Source organism: Peromyscus eremicus, chromosome 5, assembly GCF_949786415.1.
Source record: "Peromyscus eremicus chromosome 5, PerEre_H2_v1, whole genome shotgun sequence".
In the NCBI taxonomy this organism is placed as follows: Eukaryota; Metazoa; Chordata; class Mammalia; order Rodentia; family Cricetidae; genus Peromyscus; species Peromyscus eremicus.
The window spans coordinates 68,732,121-68,753,669 of NC_081420.1; the positions used below are offsets into that span (position 1 = coordinate 68,732,121).

General features: G+C 38.9%; 1 protein-coding gene across 3 annotated transcripts in view; it reads right to left on the reverse strand.

The window, feature by feature from the left end:
- Window positions 1-21,549, reverse strand: part of Nebl (nebulette) — a 359,628-nt gene that overhangs the window by 92,652 nt on the left and 245,427 nt on the right. For 2 of the 3 annotated variants that reach the window (XM_059263624.1, XM_059263623.1), the window contains exons 1-5: window positions 17,295-17,375; window positions 17,131-17,202; window positions 9,680-9,784; window positions 7,283-7,393; window positions 130-240 (exon numbers count right to left, since the gene is read on the reverse strand). The exons of the other annotated variant lie outside the window; for it this stretch is intronic. In XM_059263624.1, coding sequence (XP_059119607.1) covers window positions 130-240; window positions 7,283-7,393; window positions 9,680-9,784; window positions 17,131-17,202; window positions 17,295-17,375 — 480 coding nt within the window. Of the gene's footprint in view, window positions 1-129; window positions 241-7,282; window positions 7,394-9,679; window positions 9,785-17,130; window positions 17,203-17,294; window positions 17,376-21,549 lie in introns of those variants that run through there. 3 annotated transcript variants of the gene reach the window in all.

A 21,549-nucleotide genomic window follows, 5' to 3' on the forward strand; every position in this document is an offset into this window, starting at 1 on the left:
ATGACAGTCATCAGAATAATTCAAATAAAAAATGTTAAAAGTCCTTGTGACTAGAATGCCATAATATTTTAATCTCAACAAAATAACCCATTATTTTTCCAGAAAATTGTGAAGAATGAGCTTGCTTACATTACTCTGGTGTCTGTTGACCTCCATGGCATGTCTCACCTCCGGAGGTTCCTTCATGTGGGCGTAATCCGAGAGCCCTTTCTCAGCATCATGCTTCTGTTTGTAGGCAACCTTCAAAGGCACAGAAGGATTCGACCCATTAGAGGTGTGTTCAACACTCTGGCTGACAGGTACATTTACCTGAGAGTCTGTAACAAGATAATGCTTTGGAACTCCAAAGTTGCAGTTTATCTCAAATATCCTTGAATGAGAGATTAAAACCTCAATTTTATTCATCTGCCGCAAATCTTGGCAGCAGTTTGGGGAAATCCTCAACAACTGAGAGCCTGCAGGGTTACTAATGTGCAAGGTTAAATCAAGAGGGAGCAGTTGACCAAGTGGAGGGCGAAAAGAATGTGTCAAAGTGAACTGTTTACTTTTCAAGATTAATTATTTTATTTATTAATTAATCATTCTAACTATGTGTATGTCTGTACATCTATGTGAGGGTATATATGTATGGGTACAGATGCCCAAGGAGGCCAGAGGCATCAGACACTCCTGGAGCTGGAGGTACAGGTGGTTGTAGGTGCTGGGAATTGAACTCCAGTTCCTCTGCAAAGTCCATATGCGCTGTTACCTGCTGAGCCACTTCTCCATTGCCGTGAACTACTTTATGCCATGAATTGCTTTTAAATGAAAGGTTCTGATTTTGTATAGACATAAGTGATTGACTTATATGATATGGCATATGACCTGATAATCATCATTAAATTTCCCAATTAGAAGAATATTTAACATACAGGCAAAATTCTCAGATAGGTCAAGCCTACTCCTCCATAAGGAATACATCATCCCAATGCTGTCCACTGCTACCATTCTAGGTTTGCTCTTTACTGGGCTGGAGAGGGGATGTGAAAAGATGCCTCATCAGGAGCCAGAGTGAAACCTAACAACATAACCGGGAATAAAAGAAAGGAAATGGTCTGATTGTGTTAGACAAATAGTTGTAACTCAGGATATCATAACTTTGGATCGTCTAACAGCTCATTTGTTTTTACCTCTTCCCCTGCTACTCCTTAACAGATGGAATGAATTAATGAGGCTAAAGAGAGAACTAATACCTGGGAAGTCATTGTCCTTACAGTCCTAATGGAAAGAGACTTTGAAAAGCCATTTGATAACTGGCAAGACTAAATGTGGACACTGTGAAAAATTAGATTATAATTACATTATTTTTAGATTTAAAGCAGTAGCCATTTCATTAACTTATGGTGATATGTAAATTTTCTTTATATAAAGAATAAGTGAATAAAAAGAAAAAGAAAGTCATACAGGAAATCTTCCCTTACTCTCAGCTTTTACCGTCATCTTATTTATTTCTTTAACAATTCTTATTTGCTATTTAATTTTTGAATAATCACCCATTGCCTGACTTCCCTTACTGAAACACACAACTGTTCAACTCCCTGAATGCTCAAACCCCACAACAGCATCTGGAAAAAATCAGCATCAAAGAATTACCAATTTATAACCAGTTCATAACCAATGACCAACAAATTAACAAATGAATAAATGAATCTAGGAATGAATGAAAATAATTAGAAGAAAGAAAAGCAAAAAGCAATTTCAATATACACTAAGAGTCTAATGATGCCAAGGATGGTAAGTGAACTTGAAATTGCTTGATACCAGAAAATAAAAATAAATATTAGGACAGTATTCAGCAAGAACAAAACAGAGTGTCCTCTCAGTGAAAAGAATATAGTTAAACTTAAGGAAGAATTTGTCACCAATATGAACTCCTTGGAAGCTATTTTGATATCTTACACATCTTTTAATATCCTGTGCTTATCAGAGTGAATAACACAGAGTAGAAATGCAATAAACTCTTAGTAAATGGAATGAATAAATGAGTTTATTCGGCATTCTCTTAAAGTTACACTCCTCATTGGAGTTCACAAACAGAACTGGTTACTCACTTAACTTTATTAATATAGAAGTCAAAAGGGTTAGAGTGGTAAGAATAAGGCTATTTTTTGTAAACACCCATTAAATCTTACCTGCAGTGGCCTCTCTTACTCCACACTTACACTGGCTTGAAAACTTCTGCTACTAAAAGATCATTCAACCTAGGATGTCACATGCTGTAAATACGGTAAGCTCTGTTGAAAGGTGTTCTTTTTTTTTTTTTTTTTTTTTTTTTTTTTTCGAGACAAGATTTCTCTATGTAGTTTTGGTGCCTGTCCTGGATCTCACTCTGTAGATCAGACTGGTCTCAAATTCACAGAGACCCACCTGGCTCTGCCTCCCAAGTGCTGGGATTAAAGGCATATGCCACCACTGCCCGGTGAGAGGTGTTCTTTTAATCAAACCCCCAACCCATGTCCCCAGTGCTGGATCTATGTAGATGCAGTGAGAGAAACTAGCTGACAATACAGAGCTTCCAATGTGAGAACAGCACCTTCACTAGCCTCCAAGGCTCCGTGATGTCCACATGGACTAAAAAGGGCTGAACTTCTGCCCTTCGCAAGATGCTCCCAAGATCCGATTCACAATTAACCTACCTCTTTCCTAAGATACCTAGAATGATTTAACTTAATCTCATGAGAATTATCTAATTAAATCCTGGTCATCATTTTCCAGCTGCCAGATGATATTAACACATCCCTAGGTCATTTTCCTCTCGCTGGCTGTGTGGGAATTTCTGACAATTAACATACTTAAGTCTGATTCAGTCCTATCCAGGCAAGCTCCTGTATCCAATCTTGTACATTTGGTTGATTACCAAGATTCAAATGCAGCACTTCATATATTCCAGGTATAATTTCATCTTGCTATGGTATGTCCCTCAGTTTACTCAGGAAGATACATAATTATGATGAACATCTTTACATTTTCAGCAATGACTTAAATGAGAAAACTCCACACAGGTAGACAGTCCATTATCACAGTTACTTATGCTTTATATTTTGCCTCTGAAGAAAGGGAGAGTTTAACGAGTGGCCAAGTCACTAAAACCGTGAAAAACTTCTATATTCTACATTTTAGATGGAATACCACACTTGTGACTTCATAAACATAACTGATGCAGCCGATCATTTTATGAGTTATCATAGAAATAGTGACTCATCCAGAACAATTTGAAAAAGCACTCTTTCCTAAAGAGGCTACATAATTTCCTACTTTCAGCTTTAAAATAGTCATTTCATTTATAGCTGCTCCTAAGCACGACTTTAAAACTCAGCTTGCATCAAGTCGGAGGCAGCTGAACTTTAATTTATCATAGCAATTTTCTTCCTTTAAATAGCTAATGGAAATGATGTCCATGATGCCAAGCTTATACATTTTCTGATAAATTTAATTTTGAAAGGATCTGTCATTTTGTAATGCTTCCCGAACTTCAAACAATTTCCTCACACTTTGAGAACACTCAGAGCACTGGGGAGCTGCACAGCCAAACCAGAGTGCACAGTCAATCGCTTCACACAGTCAACACAACATGTGTGTATGGTCAAATGTTTACATTTATCTCATGTATTTTATCCCTCAGTAGATTTTTTTAAAACCAAGGTTCTAAGTATCCCAGGATGATCTAGAGCTCACTATATTGCCAGAATAACCTTGAATGTTGATCTTTCTGTTTCTCTCCTGAGTGCTGGGATTACAGGTAAATGCTTAGTTTTACTTCCAGTAGATTTTCTATCACACACAGATACACATACATGCACACACACCCACACCCACACCCACACACACACACACACACACACACACACACACACGACATATGTCTATGTTTGACTTACAGTCTGCTTTTAAAGTACCATTCTGGTGAATGTACTGTAGTTCCACACAACAGACAACTGTGAACTGCAGACACAGAAGCCTATGGCCACTGCTGACACAAACATAGACTCTCAGAAGTCTGCTCAGTTCCGGTGCCAGAGTTACCTATATCACTTCCGTGATGCAGGAGTAGTCAGCCCTTGCCTGGAAACAGCATGCAGGCAAGAATCCCATCACTTGACAGAACACTCCATTCCATTCTTGGGTTTCTTTGGGATCTTTATTTTTATATAACTCATAAAATGGTCTACTATATGCATTGGGACTCTCTTTCTTGAATTTCTTCCTACCAAACACTTTCTATCAGAAAGTGTGACCCTAACTCAATTTCCATTTCTAGCTAGTCACCAGGTGGAAATAGCTATTCTAGTGATTCTGAGTTGCAAAGATGCAGAAGAGCGGTCATCCTGTAAACTCATTTTGACTTCAGAAGTATAAGAGAAACTTCTCCCTTAAAGAGAGCCAACATATAAGGCATTCTGAATGTGCTCCTTCTCTCAAATTCCTTATAGCAGATTCCAAACTCAAATATACTGCAGGCATTTTGTTTTCTTCATAGAACAGTCTGGCAAACTGAAAATCTGAGGTTAAGTATTCAAGGGTATATGTAACTTGATTTCAGATAAGAGTTTGCTGAAGAGTTAGGAGACAGCGGGCCATAAAAGTAATCAGTGAGACATTTGCTATTCAGGTCTGGGGAATATCACAACTACATACAAACACTCGCAGATAGTAGTCTGCTTTCTTGCCTTTTACTTGCAGATATATTCACAATTAGTATCTTAATAAGATGGATGCTTGTATATCTAAAGAAACATTATTACAGTTGTGTCAGCCTTTGAAACAGACACCTTATGGAGAATCTGAAGTTTTCTCTTAGAGCAAGTCAGAAATTCATCACATAAATTCATAACTTATGGTGTATACAGGTCCCCCTATATTATTTATCATAGGAGAACATGGTAAAAATGTACATGGTAACTTATCCTAACAAAAACATGACAAATTCTAAAATATCCTCTATGAATTATTTTTCATGTTAAGTGCTATGTTGCAAGGTTTGATGTGCTATAAGCTTACTAAGAAGGTGAGAAAATTCATACTTAAAAAAATTAGAATTCGAGTATCCTGTCTTAGTTTGGGTTTCTGTTGCTGACATGAAACACCATGGCCAAAGCAACTTGGGGAGGAAGGGGTTTATCTGTCTTATACTTGCACAACACTGTTCATCATCAAAGGAAGTCAGAACAGGAACTCAAACAGGACAGGAACCTGGAGGCAGGAGCTAATACAGAGGTCATAGAGGAGTGCTGCTTACTGGTTTGCTCCCCATGGCTTGCTCAGCTTACTTTCTTATAGAACCCAGGATCACCAGCCCAGGAATAGTCCTACCAACAAGAGCTGAGACCTCCCCCATCAATCACTAGTCAAGGAAATGCCCTATGAGCTTGCTTACAGCCCCATCATGTGGAAGCATTTTCTCAATTGAGATTTTTCTCCTCTCAGATAACTTTAGCTTGTATGTAGTTGACATAAAACTATCCAGCATATAACCCAAACTGTCACCTCACCAAGCACAAACATAAGAATGCATTCCTTTTCTTTCTTGCATAATTGTTACTTGTTCCACATAAATGTTGTGTTGTAATTATATGCTTTGTTAAGTAGCCCATGTCATCAACAAATAGCTAAGTGGCCAGATGTTGGCAGGGCAAATAAAGGACATACTCATCACAGTCAGCTACGCAGAATCTCACCATCATATATTTTTAGACTAGTCTTGCATAGTTGAGATAGACTCACTGCCAAGCTGAGGACACAGTGGACGCTTAAATTTATAATAATGAATTACTTAAAGATGTTCTATGCTTAGTATTTTTCCAGAGTAATCCATTTGAGAATTATTTGAAATCCAAGGCAACCTCTATTTACAAATAAAAAGAATTTAAAGAAGAAAGTGAATTTGCTAAAACAAGGCATGTAGCACATGGCTTCATAATACTAGCACTTGGGAGGCTGGTGTGGGAGGATTATGGGTTCAAGTTTTACTCAAGCTACATAGTGAGTGAGGGGCTAGCCTGGGCTACATTTGAGGCTGTCTCAAAACAAAACTTTAAGATGCATTCTAAAACTGAAATATATTGATTTATAAGAAAGCAAAAAGTAAACATTGCAGGAGAGATGAAGTGTAGCATGTGTTGAGGACTCAGACCTTGGAGGCAGATTAGCTAGTTATGTTTGTGTTCTGGCTCTGGTTTTTACTGGATGTGTGGTCTTGCAAAAGCTACTTACCCTCTCTGTGCTTGTTTCTAAAACCCTACAATGGGGATACTTTGTGGGGTTGTTGGGAGGATCAAATGTAGATAAGTGAGAAGTACATAGAGCATCACCTGACCCAGCTAGCATATATGTGTTATATAGACTTACACTATACATGAAGGGCATAAACTATGAGAAGAGGGCTTACCCTTAGGAAGGAAACCAACATATTCAACTGAATTTATAGTCCATATGTGCTGGGGACTGCTCCAAATACAGAGCAGGAAATGAGTCATAGGAGAGTCTTCCACAAAGTGTAGAGGGACAAATAACAGAAAATAGACTACAAACAACCACCATCATCATCATCATCATCAGATGGTAATATGAAGAAAACAATGAGCCAGAAAGCATCAAAATATTCTAGTTTGAAATTCTGCAGCAAGAAATTCAGAAGATGGAGGACATTCAGAATGCCTTACCTGCCAATCTCCTTTAAGGAAACCTCCGCCCTTACACTCCTGGACTCAAAATGAGTTTTCATGATGACAGCTGCTATTTTTCTTTAACTTAGAATCATGGAAACAGCTACTTTCACCTAGTGGAGTCCCTAGGTGGTGGCTGTAGATCTCCTGAATGGAAAGCCCACACCACAGAATAGAATACTGGTGGAGCACTGGTGGAGCTGAGGGAGCATAGACCTGCGCATGCCCCAAATCCAAGCATCATCTGTTTCCCTGACTTTGTAAACCCTACTGAAATGTTCTAGGCTTAGGGACCACACATTAAATTGGAGACTTATTTGAAGTAGCTGTCAAAATTCCACCTGTGAAACTGTCTGGATGATATTGGAATCAGCTCTTGAAAGAGCAATGAGTGGGACATGGAGAAATAAAGAGGTGGCCGACAGACCTGAAGGTCTCCTTCATTTTCGGCCATTTCACCTGTGATAATTGGCAGTATAGACCAGTTGCTTCCAACTTCCATTTAGTATGTGATAACCAAGAAAAACAGTGCTCATAAAAATACCAAATAACTTCCATAAGGTTACAAATTTGAGTCACACCTCACTCTGAAGCTGGGACACTTCTCTTGCAAAGACACTGTCAATGGTGGCCGGTAGGTGCTTATACAGACAGTTGGAAAGATCAGATTTAATGGTTCCTTTGTATTTCGCCTAAGAGGGAAAAAAAAAAAGAAAAGAAATATAAGCATTCTGTTTGATGTTTTTTTTCTATTGTGAATATAAAAGAAAGCTTGTTTTAGAAACATGATTAGTTTAAAAACCTGCAGGGTATTTAAATGTATGGCAATAAGTCTGATAAGCATAGATAGAAATAAATCTAGTGTATTGTGGGGGAGCTTTAAATGTGATATGGAAGGACATGGGGCAGTTTCTGTTTTGATCTGTGCATTTCTGAAGTCTGTGTGTTGAGTTTCATGTGTTTGGCCAGTGAACAAATGGTCTGAGGACAATAAGACCTTCTAGGCACAACATACAAGTCATTAGATTTACTGTCTGGGACCTAAAGGCAAACAATCATGATGACTAGACACGAGGAGGGCTGTGATGTCGGATAACAGGAACGCAGACAATTGGGTACAATAAATATGTTCCTGGGTTCTACAGAACTGTGGGGTGGCCGTAGTTCACAACAGATTAGTATTTATTTTGTGAAAAACTGAAGAGGGGAGCCAAAGGCTGCAGACGCAAAATAAGGACAAGGAGAAAGAAACATTAGTTTCCCTGATTTGCTCAGGACCTATTATGTGTGTACTGAAACATCACACTCAGCCCAGAAGGATGTACTGTTTTTATCTGTCTGATAATCACAGATTGTTTTTAGGAGATTTAAAAAAAAAATTGTTAACTACTTGATTCTCATCAGAATACACTGAATAAATATATTAAATTGTCAGATTAAATCCTCTAAACTTGTATAATTAAATAATAATAAAAGGGATGTTCTTTTATTAAAACCTTCTTGATTTCCTTTGGCCACAGTGGAAGATGGAGGCTCATTTACTCGTGTGTGTGTGTGTGTGTGTGTGTGTGTGTGTGTGTGTCTGCATGTGTATGTCTCTGTGTGTCTGTGTGCATTTCTGTATGATTGTGTGTCTATGTTTGTGTGTGTGTGTCTGCATGTGTATGTCTCTGTGTGTCTGTGTGCATTTCTGTATGATTGTGTGTCTATGTTTGTGTGTGTATGTTTGTGTGTGTGTCTGCATGTGTATGTCTCTGTGTCTGTGTGCAGTTCTGTGTGACTGTGTGTCTATGTTTGTGTGTGAATGTGTGTGTGTGTTTGTGTGTGTGTGTGTGTGTGTGTGTGTGTGTGTGTGTCTTCAGCCTGCACTGAGTATGAACAAGCTCTATCGTTACTTGAAAAGACAAACACTCAGTCACCATTTCCTCTTGGGAAAATTAGGTTTTAGGGAGTACGATAGGTCACCACTTGTAATTTTTGCTCTGCAGTTAGCTCCTTAAGGAAAATTAATCAATTGCAAATTGAGAACACCAAGAATTTCTCTATACAGGGTGAATAATGTAGCTAACACAAGAAAAAAAATCACATTTCTTCATGCTCTGTGGATGAGATCTCGGTAACCCTCCCCACCCACAGCTGATCTGGGTGTTGATTGATGGAGCATACCCTTCATAGGCCCTTTGTCCCCACAGCGAAAGATGCTGGTAATAATAACAGAAAATGGACTGGCTTTCTCAAAACTGTTCCACATTACTAGACAATCCTGAGCGTATCACATTTATCTCTTTCCAACACAACTTAAAAAACACTAGAGGTCAGTCACTTACAACGCTGCTCTATTCCTTTGCTTTTTCAAGTTCATTCACAGACTGATGCAAATCCTCAACATAGGGATTATGACATGGTGCTTCAGGATCTACTGTGCATCTTGGAACTGAATGCTCGCAGGAGAGGCTCTGTGGCTTTTCACCTGGAAACACTGTTTCCTTCACTCTGCCTCCTAATCACTGCCTCTCTCCAGCTGAGTCTTAGCCCACTCAAAAAGAGTTCATTTAAAATTATTTATCAAAAATGGCATGCTTGATGAATTTAGCCAACAAAATTTACTTATTTCCAATTTGGTATTCAATTATCTACCTCCAAAATATGTCCATTAGGAAATAAATAATTTGAAACTTCTAAAATTAACTATGCTGCCAGAATTTTCTCCTACCTGGATAAAAATATCTATTTTGAAGAGTAATTCTACCTAAAGGATAACTACAGTCAAAATACACATATACAGTATAACAACATACACCAGTGAAATAGAATAAAATCAATTTACACCTATTAACTTGGTTCATAGAGTTAAATAACTTAGATATGAGCAATATTCAGTGTTTCTTTCAAAACTATTCTCCAATTACTGTACATTTTTATCCATGTAAACTCAATAAAGAAAACCATGGTCCATTTGACAGCTTTTCAGACCTTACCTCAGAAATAAAAGCACCGATGTTTTTTACATGGTTTAGCATGGGAGTGTCAGTTACAGATGTGCATTTGTCCTTGGACTTTTTATACTCTTCTTTATAATGGATCTGAAAATGGAAATCATAAACATAAGGGAAAAAAACAACTGGAGTGATTTTTTTTTCTTAACAGAAAGTCCATTTGATGAAGTAAAGATTGAAATACAGGATCCTCCTCAAAACAGCTAAATTAAGCTATCTGGTCCAGGGCTGCACAGGCTATGAGACACTGTGAGGGGAAACTGTGCTTTCAATATGCAAGCATCCGTCATCATTAAGGCTCAATGCTGGGGGCTTAGGGAAATGGCTCAGTGGGTAAAGGGCCTTGTTCTGCAAGCATGAGGACCAGAACTCAAGTCTCCAGAATCTGTAAAAGCCAGAGAAGTAGCTCAAGCATCTGTAATTCCAGCACTCCTACAAGGTGATGGAAGGCTGAGAGAAGAGAATCCCCAGGAGCTCATGGGCCAGGGGATGGGTTGAGGGGAGACCCTTTCTAAAAACAAGGTGGAATGACCTATAGTCAAGGTTGTCCTCTGACTTCTACACACATGCAGTGGCACACATCTGCTCATACTCACTCACACAAATGTGCACAAATACATATCATCCACATATTTCTCTCTCTCTCTCTCTCTCTCTCTCTCTCTCTCTCTCTCTCTCTCTCTCTCTCTCTCTCGCACACACACGCGCACATGCACTCGAGCACACACAGATCAAACCTGGGCATATTAGTCACACAGTCTGTGGCTTGAGACAGCTGCCTACCTCAAGGTAGGAAACAAGAAATCCTCAGAAAAGATGGAACTATCGAGGTGTGGGCTCAGAAAGTAAACAATGGACATTACCTTTACAGGCTGGAGCAGAGAAGGCGTTTAAACTGTGGCCAGAACAGGCCTAATACTAATTAAGTCCCTCAAATCCCATTTCCCCAGTTTATCAGCACCCATTACCTCCCTCCCATCCACCCCGGCCCAGAATGTTTTCCAGGTGGTACAGATCATCCCAGAATACCACTATGCTATGAGTGGGCAGATCCACCAGAGAAAGCCTTCTGGGGACTTAGCTGAGCACGCTCAGTTTTCTCAAGTTCTCTGGTAAAATGAAATCACTTGCTGCTACTTGGGGAGAAGTCAGAATTGTTCTCCCATGGTGGGCAGATTCCACATGATACATGAGCTCAAAATGTATCAGGAAATATGGAGAAGGGTCAACAGTGTCTTCCTGTCATGTTAACTGCTAGACAATCTGAAAATTGGGTAGGGTAGATTTCAGAGAAGAACAGTAAGCTGCTGAGATTTATATCTTTCTGTAATAAAGTCATGTTTATCTACACAAGACTATAAATACTTAAGCTGGAAAAAAATGTCTCAATTCACATGATAAATTATATGGTCTTCCTAATTATAATTCAAATGTGATGTTTACTTGTACCCACTACCCAGCTCTTAAGAGGGCATGATTAATATTGATGTAATGGACTAACATTCCATGGAGATTTTCCCATATGCAAATCTGATTTGAGGGGCCTAACCTGACCTGAGGTGTAAACAGACACAGATATAGTAAGTAATTTCAAAATTCTATATTTCACTGCTGTGTCTCATAGATATTAATGCCTACCATATTAAACACTTGCTTTATTCATGAAATCAACAGGAGAACATATTTATCTTATCTGAGCACTAAATTACATTTTTTCTTCTCAAAGATTAGCCATAATTTAAGGTTCCTGCAAATCTCTCTCCTCAGTCACTAGTAATTAAATCGTTAATGGCAGGATGATAAATACCAGGCTAGTTTGATCATAGGGGGAAAAAGTATCCCTGTTATATAATTAAGTGTGAGAAAAAAATAGCCTATCATTAGGCTTAAGTTTGGCTCATTATTTTTATCTTCTGCCACCATCTTTCCCATCAGGATCACATTCTTCACCACAGTGTTATGTGCTCATGGCTAGAGGCCTTCTGATAGTGCCTGACGGGCTAAATGCTGAGGACAGGAGCTGGGGATAAGGGTGAAGTATTTACTTCCTTTGTTCTGCAGGCAAATATTTCAGCCTTGATTGTGGGACTCCATGGCCTTCTTTGATCTTTATTAAAAAGTTTGATGCATTTGCATCTTTAAATTTAAGTTGTATTTTAAAACTTAAGGTAATTTGATTATTGCTATTCATCTTATAAAATGTGTTAAAAATCGCACACACGCACACATACACATAGAGACACATACACAAACACACACACATACCATGATTGGTTCTGAGTTTCTAATGAGTTTGTGTGTATGACTTCCAATGAGTTTGTATGCAATTCCTAATGAATTCCACAGTATGCATAATAATAAGCAAATATTCATAAGCTTTTACACAATTAACTCTATTACATGTATGTAGTATTCCTATGCTGGTGGGACAGGAAATGATAAATGGATGAGAACAACATCAGTCAACCATTCAAAGTTTCATAGATCACCAAATAGATGGCTATTTATAGCCTTGTCTACATGTTATAATCTAAGACTGGCTCTATCTATTGGTGAGATTCCCAACCATCCCTTCACTCCTAGCACACAGACCTAAATGGGACTCAGCCTCCATCCCAACGGTCTAAAGCAGGCACAGTGGTACCATTTTCTCTGGCCCCTGATCAGCCAGGGAGGAGGGGGTAGGGACAAAGAGGCAATGGGCCCACCAGAAGAGACTCAGTGCAAACGTCCCAGCAGAGCTTCCAACATTCTGGGCTGACAGGAGAAGCTCTGCACAGTCCTGACATGGCATGCTGCTATCTCTTCTTCCCCAGTCATGAGCGACAGCAGCAATGATGTCATGAGGTGATAAGCCAGGATACTGACAAAGACAGGGCAGAAGTCAAGGAAGCAGGGAGAATGGAAAGGGCTGCTGTACGGTGATGGACCCACCTGCGTCAGACTTTATATGTGGAGAGAAAACAATCTCCCCTGCACTAAGCTCTTGCTGTCACTCGCAACCCCGTGTCTCAGAGAAAACACGCAATCCGACATATTGTCAAATTAAAGACAAAAGTAGGGCAAAGTTGATGGTTTCGTGGTCAATACAATGTCCCAAACATTTACTTTACCCCTTGGCTTTTCCCACTAATCCCACAATGTTGCCTCTAAAATTAGAGGGAAATTAGTGCACAGTTGCTTCCTGTTCCTGTCCATGGCTCTTTCGAAGAGTACAAGATTAGCTAACGGCTCAAAGTGGATGACAGATGTGGAAATGGTTGTGGATATTTCTTCTTACGTGCATGCTTATCTAGAAAGTCTTTGCACAAATGAAATTACATCCGTTGAATGTAAGCCTTGAGAGAAAGGACTACCGTTTGATCACAGCTTGTGAACTAGCAGGTCATGACCAAGGTCACTCTCCCAGGTTTTCTAATACACTCTGGGCTTTTTCTGGAAGAGTAGTCATGGAATTTAATGTTTTCATTATTGGAAGGATTTGTCCACAAGTTCATTTGCCTGAAAAAAAATTGTCCCCACTCCCATGCAGGTGAACACCCTGCAAGCTTTGAAATAAAATATTAATTAAATCAGGATGCACACAGATGGAGCCTAGTTTGTTCTACACAAGGCTTGTTCTGCCTCACTTATATGAAACCTACCAAAGATTCCTTTTTGCCCAGTATTTTTTATGCCTACCTGTCAGAAGATGGCTAGAACCATGATTCCGGATGCTCAGTCTAGTGGACATGTCTAATTGATATGAGGAATTGATGAGGTGTTTGACAAGCAAGATCAACTACCAGAGAGTTTAATTAAGGAAATAAGAAGTGTTCCACACTTAAAAGGAAAACTAAGAGGCTGCCTGGGAGGCTAGGTGTCCTTCAGGGTGTGGGTATGAGTTGTGCTGAGGAAACTCCATGATGTGGGCAGTTCAAATGCAAAGCAGAAACCAAACGAGAAAGACAGGAAAAGGGAAGAAGAAAAAACTGGAAAAAAGTGGGCAATGGGGACAGGAAAGAAAAATGCTTTATACTGATCACCAAAAGAAGCCCCTTGACCTGAGAAACTGACATTTCTCTCTGAAGAGAATCCACACAGTGCAGCTTCCCAGGACTGACCCAAAGCCAGTCTAACTTAACACTTCTACCTACTGTCTGGGAGTCGCCTGGATATAGAACTGTCTGCATGGCTTCCAATGACCCTCTCCTGCCCCATTACCCACCCCCACCCCGCCCCCCAGCCTCAGAGTGAAATGGCGAGCTCTAGAGATGAGCCTCAGACACTCTCAAAGGGTGAAGGAGGAGTGTGGGAAGTGGTTATTCGATTCGTCCCTCACAAGCTTACAATCCTTCAAACTCCTATGAAAGACAACAGGCCCACGCTATCAGCCACAGGTCAGAAATCAGGACTGAAAATGACTGCTGCCCACAAGTCTGTGAAACTCTAAACAGCATTATGAGGAGCACCACAACAAAACCAAATGCATCTCACTCATAGTCCCAGGCAACCCACAGCTAGACTGCAGGTGACAGTCCCTCAACTTCCAGTCTGCACACTTGTAAGTTACGACCCATGCATCCTACACAGAGGCTTACTGTTGTGTGCAATGTAAAAGTGTGTATGGAATGCGTGGCATGCATGCAGCAAGGAGGAAGGCTATCTGGATGGCCAAGGCTTAAGGGTCACACTGATCTTGTTTCAATCCCAGGGAACTTGCCAGCTGAGTGAGTGACTTGATCTCCAGCATATAAGAGTTTCTTCAGACTGTAGGGTGCATGGCTCTCCTACATCGGCAAACATCGTGCAAACTCACTCAGTAACCACACAGAACAAATCTGCCCTCAAAAAACAGAAAGCAGAAAGGAAACACAGATGCCCCTCCAGGACCGGATGGGCTGTAAAATCCCACCATATATTTTGAAGAGTCTTATTTTAGTTTGGTATGATGATTGGAGAGTGCCCTAGGTTAAATGTGGGGCACCAATCTAGTCCTACATAATTACCATACAATACATGCTCAAGCCTAATACAGTGTGATAAAACATATCCATAAATATATATATATAATTTTAACTCTGTGGCTGATACATTTTAGACAACCAGTTGGCAATTGGCTATGCAACTATATAGAGGAGATGAAATTTTCAAATTTAGAAAGTGTATTGATTTGAAGAAAAAGGAATTTCAAATATAAGGTCATTTCTTCCCCCACAAAAATACTGATGTCACTAAATAAGAACAATTAACTTTTACTTAGTGATACTTAACTAGAACTTCTAGGAACATAAACATTTACTGTTGCTCGGTATTTGTTTGTTTGCTTGTTTATTTACTTATTTTTCAGTTGAGGGCCTTTCAGGTCCTAGACAGACACACTGGTGCTCAACAGTATCCTCAGCCCTAACATTTGGTTTTAAAATGGTTGGGTAAACCCTTCCTTTAATTTTTATTTTAGAAGTTAGTATAATTTTTCAGAATCTTTATTGATCCATGTAAAAATTCTAGAAACTAAATGAGTATCTTAGGAAGTAGAGAATTCTGTGATGAAATAAAATGTGAGCACATATCCTGGCATAAATTAAGGGACAATAATCATGTTCTAAATGTTTAAGCAGTACAGACATTTTGCCATGAAACATAAATCTATAATAAACAGAAATTTCTCCCATGAGTTTGATTTCACCTAAAGGGAGAAAAACGTCATGGCGTTTGCATTCACAAAGTAGTAAAAAGGCATTGCACCTCCCTACAGGAAGGTTCTTACATCACCAGTAAGCAATCCTCCCCAAAACACTCCAATAAATCACCTACCTAATTAGAGCTACAGCCCAGCAATAATTACACTTAATAAAAACATACCAAAGGTGGAAGAGGCACTGTCTCCAGAGCTGGGTTTTAAATGATGGCATTGCTGTTACTAATGTTAGTCTGGGAGATAGTAATAAGCTTTACATGGATATTACTATGAGAAGTAACAGAGCAAAGAGAAAGGACTTTGTACTCACCTCCCTGTTTTTACCTCTGTGGGCCTCTGTCTCCTGGCTTCTAAAATGGGGGGAAATAGGAGACCCAACCTCACAGGGTACAACACCTAGCACACAGTACTCAATAAATCTTAACTGCCACTGGTGTCACGGTCATTGCTGCCATTGTCACTGTCTTATTATTGCAATTTACAAAGAATTTTCACAAATGTTAAGTAACATATGGTCATTACTAATCAATAACACAAATAAATGTTAACTTAAAATTTAACCATATCACAGCATGTCAGGAATATGGGAAGAAGTATGTGCGTTTCCATTGACTACCACCATTTTATCAAACAGATATAAAAGTCACAGATGGAGTGGCTTAGAGTTTATCCAGTGGCTAGCCAGCATTTACCCAGTCATCACAGTATTGTGAAGGATAGATGCATCATTTTCAATGTACATTGCATCTTAGAATTATAACCATGACACTTGAAGAGCTAAACCCACCAACATCAATAACATTTCCAAGGTTATTGTTGTGTTGACTCGGGCAAATTAGCCTTGGAGAACTGGCCAATAAACCACCCTACTGCCCGGGAAACAAACTTTGCATGTTAAAAACAACAAGTGCAGCCAGTTTTGCACTCGCTCCAGAATGCAGGCACAAACACACTTCATTTCATACAACTCCATGTTTTTTATGCCAGCAGTTCTCTTATATTATTTATGAGGATATGGTGGGTTCTCATCCCTAGTGAGAAATATTCTTCCTTCTGCATCTAAAATTCTATTTATATACTTATCATGTATGTGTACATGCTTACATTAAATAACTCTAGGATATCCTTGAAATACAATATAAACTAGCTTCAGTTCCTAAAAACAAAAATAACAACAAAAATGTTCCTTCTCAATGATATTATCATGTGAACCAGGGTTTTTAATGTACAGTTCCATTAATACACACACACACACACTATATTGCAAAGAAATGTCAGGTGTAATTAAAGGAACATGCATTTTCATGATTTGGAAAAAATACTGCATTTGACAGAAACTTCAGAAAATTAAGGACCCTCGGAAAATTAAGCACTGTTCATTTAGAAGAAGGTCTTCCATATTGAAAATATTTCGCTTAGACAGAGGTCCTTCCAAGACAAATTCTGCTACTTTTAAAGTCTTGGGAGTTCTCAAACAAAATGAGCTTGACCCTTCAGCACCATGCAATTCAGGACAATTGCACAACTTGGATGAGACAGGACCTGGATTAGGAATGAGGACAATTGCCCCAGCAGAAGTTTTCTGTCCATATGACCTTGGGGAAATCACCGAACATGTCTGGACTTAGTTCTGTGATCTAGAAAATGACCGTGCTCTAACAGATGACCTTTCTCTCCAGCCCCAGGACTCTGCACCACAGCCATCCCAGGTGAACAAAGCAAATAAAAGACAAAACCCTTTAAAGCCACTTACATCACTAATGAGTTCAGTGCACTTTCTGGCCAGTTCCATGCTTAGGTCTTCAATAACAGGTTTAAGAAATACCTATGAAAATAAGAAGAGAGAGTGAAGGGCCATTTTTTCCTTGTCTGTTATAGGACTAAATTCTGTTCTTAATCGAGTTCTTCCTCACTCACCTTGTCTTCCTGCTTTTCTTCCTCCTCCACATTTTCCTCTTCAGTTTCATCTTTTACTTCCTCCAATACAGGCACCTTCATTTTTACCCTATCAAAATATTAATGCTTTAAAACGTGTGTCTTTTCAATGGACCACCACAGCCTTGCGCTCCGAAGTCACTGGGGCACTGGAAGCAACAGATGTGCCAGACTCTCTCCCTGGCTCATGTCACCCTCCTTATCTCAATGGTGTGTCAGGGAACACTGAGGATCCTAGGGGTCTGCCAGGTCTGGCCTCCCCCGTGAAGATTCGCATCTTCTGGGCTCAATTTGACAAACTTAAAGTCAACACTCTTTGGATGGAAGAAAATGTTTTTATATTTCACAAACTCAATTCATCCAAACATTTTTAAAAAATTGTTTAAAGAGGACTGGAGGAGTCTGGAAATCTATTCAGCTATAACACCCAAGATAGCAAGCGTGGCCTAAAGCCTGTTATCTCAAAAATTTCTCAACTTGGTCTAAATAAAGCTTTCTCTGGAATGCCAGACATGGCTCTGTTTCCATAGAGAGAATCTGCACCATACAAAATCATTTCATTAACTTAAATGTTTTATGAGATTTTAACATACTTCTCACATCCCCTAAAACTACTCACTTCGTATTAGCTGATTAGAGGCTAATAATTTATTATAAAAAGCCCTTTGAACCACTTCAAAGAATCTATTCTGAGTTAATTATGACTGTTAATCTCAAATTAGGGAATGCTGTATCACATTAATTGTAAACATCATTAAACATGAAAAGTTGAAGTTAATGTATGTTGGTATTTTATTTAAGATGTCTAGAAACATCACTGCTTCCAAACTAATCATCCTCTTTGCATTTTATCATTGTGTGAATTTTCACGAATTCACTAGTCATTTTTTTATAATCTCACTGTATTCCACGCGTGGAAAATTAAGACACTAAGCAATCGTATTTGTCATGGGGCATACCTCACTAGTTCTATAGTTAAGGAAGTACTTCTCACAGCAAACCCTCTGCTGTCAAGTTAAGCAATTCCAAGAATCTATCACTCCCAATGTGCTAATCCAGCTGTTTAAATTTTAGGGTAAATTTGTTTGTTACAAAAATTATAGCGTATCAGTGATCAGTATTAGAAAAACACCCTATGGTGACTAATTAAATTAATTATATAAAATACATCTTTATCCAAAATATATAATTCCAAATAACCAAGGATAATACATTTGTGATATCTTATCTACTTTTAAATTTGTTTTAATAAACTATTATAAAATGTTTTCAAATAAAAGAAACAAAAATCCCTGAAGTTAACCATATCTAATGTCTCTATATCCCACTGAATGTCTGTTGAGATAGAGCAGTCATTCTGAAGCTATGGAGCTTCACTTTACATTTTACACTTAACTAGTGAATACATATTTATGTACTTATTCTTATCAATTTTTTTAAAGAAAAATGCCTCAGCCTTACCTAAACTGAAAATTCTAATGAGTAAGACATTCTTTCTTCACAACCGTCATCAACAGATTATTTCTCAAATTATTTTCCAAAGGGCAAAAAAATGTTCCACAAAATGGTTGATAAAAGAAAAAAACAATGATCTAAAACAAATCTATTCAAGAAAGCTGTAAATGAATTTCTACACCTGCCAGGATGAGTGCCACATGCCACAGTGACACATGCAGAGATCTGTGATGACCGTCAATCAAAAGCCCTACTCAGTTTACTAAACCTCTCATTTCCCAAACATGAATCTGGCCTGCCTCATCTCATCCCATCTATTCTACCTACCACTGTCTCTTAATGGCATCTGCTGCCTTCTGTGAAATGTGACTGAGGGGGACATTGTTACCTCTGACTCTTTTCTATAAAAATTGTTGGCTTTCTCATGAAACAGTTCTGGATAGAGGTCAAATTAAAGGCATCACAGACACCACTTAACCAGGAAAATGCCGAAAAGAAATTGTCCCCAGAATGCTAAATTAGGAAACCTTAGATAACAGCCATGCCAGACCAGCCTACAAGAAATTCTTTGTGCATTACGTTTGTCCGTAAGGAGAAGAATGTGTAAACTGTAATTGTTTCCCTCACGTGCTCCCCTAAAAGACTATTCTGAAATTCTGTAGACTACTGCATTACCTGCAAGAATGAAATACTTTCTATGGATGAATAATTTCTATAAACTTTTCTTGCAAACCTCTAGAAGCATATATGGAAAAAAAAAAAAAAAAGATCCTACCAAAGCTGTCCAAGATGCAGCTCTTAGCTTCCACTTCAGATAACAATGCTCGTGCAGCTTTTGGTGATGTCTGTTTCCATGGTGAACAGCCTACCTGAGGCTTGAGCAGAGTCTCTTCTCATTGTCAATCATGCTCTGAGTTCCTATTGGCTTTTTACTGGGCTGCAAGAAGATAATCAGTCAAACCTTAATGCACAGAATTTTCAAATACACAACCAACCACCACATACAATATGGACATTTTTTTTTCTTTTGGGAGGTTGAAATTAGAATTTTACAATCATCAGGATCCTTAGTAAGTCTTTACGGGCTAAGTTTAATCACAAAAGCTTGTATCCCTGGCTATTTTGGTAGGTGGGAGCAAAAGAAGCACAAGTTCAAGGCCAGCCTGAGCTACAGAGTGATCTTCAAGCCAATCTGGGCAATTTAGAGAGACCTTGTCTTAAAGTAAACACAAAAAGTAAAAAGATGGCTAAGAACAAACCTGGGTTATTACCAAGTTTGCTTGGTTTCTACAAGTAGGTGTAGGCTGTGTAAGGCCCTCAATTGGAACCCAGTGCTGAAAACCAACATAACCCCCCACTTAGTGCGCTCTCCTTCACAGAGGGCAAACTTAAGGCCAAGAACAACTAACAATCTGCTTCATTTGCAACGTGGTGTAATGAGTACTACGATGGACACAGGTACCAAAACTTGACTGGAGCCCTGCTTACTGCACAGTGATGCTGTTGTGCTGGCTCTGCACCTGGTGAAGGAGATGCAGTGGTGAATAAAACATATCCTGGAAGGAAATTAAAAAATTCAAAACCTACTGAGTGAACTCTTTAATGGACTTTCTGGCAAGCCACATACACCATGACTTTTGATTTAATACATCTTCTTTTCCTTCACATATGAGTATAATATAAAATGCATGTCACGTTTCCTCTAAAAATATTAAGCCCTGATTTTTATCATAGCCAAGCTTTCCTGCCAATAGGGTTAAAATCTGTATTTTTAAAAAGTATTCTTTGTATGGGTAGTGATTATGTTTCAAAAATACCTATCCTTTTCCCCCCTTTAAAACCTAATTTAATGTTGTATACTAATACACACTTTCACCCTGGGTACCCCCAAAGGGAATATCTCTACAGTTGCTAATCCCCTGTCTACTTTTATTCTCTTTATTTACATTGTCTACATTTCGACTTTGGTCCTCTCTCCATGAAGTGATACAGAATGAGACCAACATGGGAGATCACATTCCTCGTGCTGAAACCATGGAATTCCAAATCTGGCTCAACCATGCCTTCTACAGCAAATCCTTTAATCCTTCCCTGCCTCCAATTTGGCATAAATTAAGACGACACTTTAATAAAAGGAAATCGCTTGAACTCCCAACTACTCTGTTAAGGGGCATAGTTATAAGAAAAGCACAGTTATAAAAGGCTCTTATCCTTTCAAAGGATAAAGAAGGGCATCCCCAGGGCCTGACAGTGGGAAGATAAGAGCTGACTTGTGTAATTATAATTCTGGTGTCTCCTGAACTTTTTAATAGTTTGATGTTTACATATGAGTATTGACAAATAAGTAATGACAATGCAAAGGGACACAGTCCCTGGCCAAGGAAGTGCATCTGTACCACCCTACTGAATGAGTCACACAGTGCCTGCCTATCTTAGGTATCGCCAAGGTCACATGCAACAAAGGTCTTATTTATTGACAGAAGTTCCACACTTACTCCATTCAGTGTGGTGGTATTGTGTTACCCAAAATATTATGTATCCTAATAAACTTATCTAGGGTCAGAGACAGAACAGCCACAATATTAAACATAAAGGTTAGGCAGTGGTAGCACACGCCTTTAATCCTAGCATTCCAGAGACAGAAATCTCTCTGGATCTCTGTGAGTTCAAGGCCACATTGGAAATAGCCAGGCATGGTGACACATGCCTTTAATCCCAGAAAGTGAGCCTTTAATCCCAGGGAGTGGTGGTAGAAAGCAGAAAGGTTTATAAGATGTGAGGA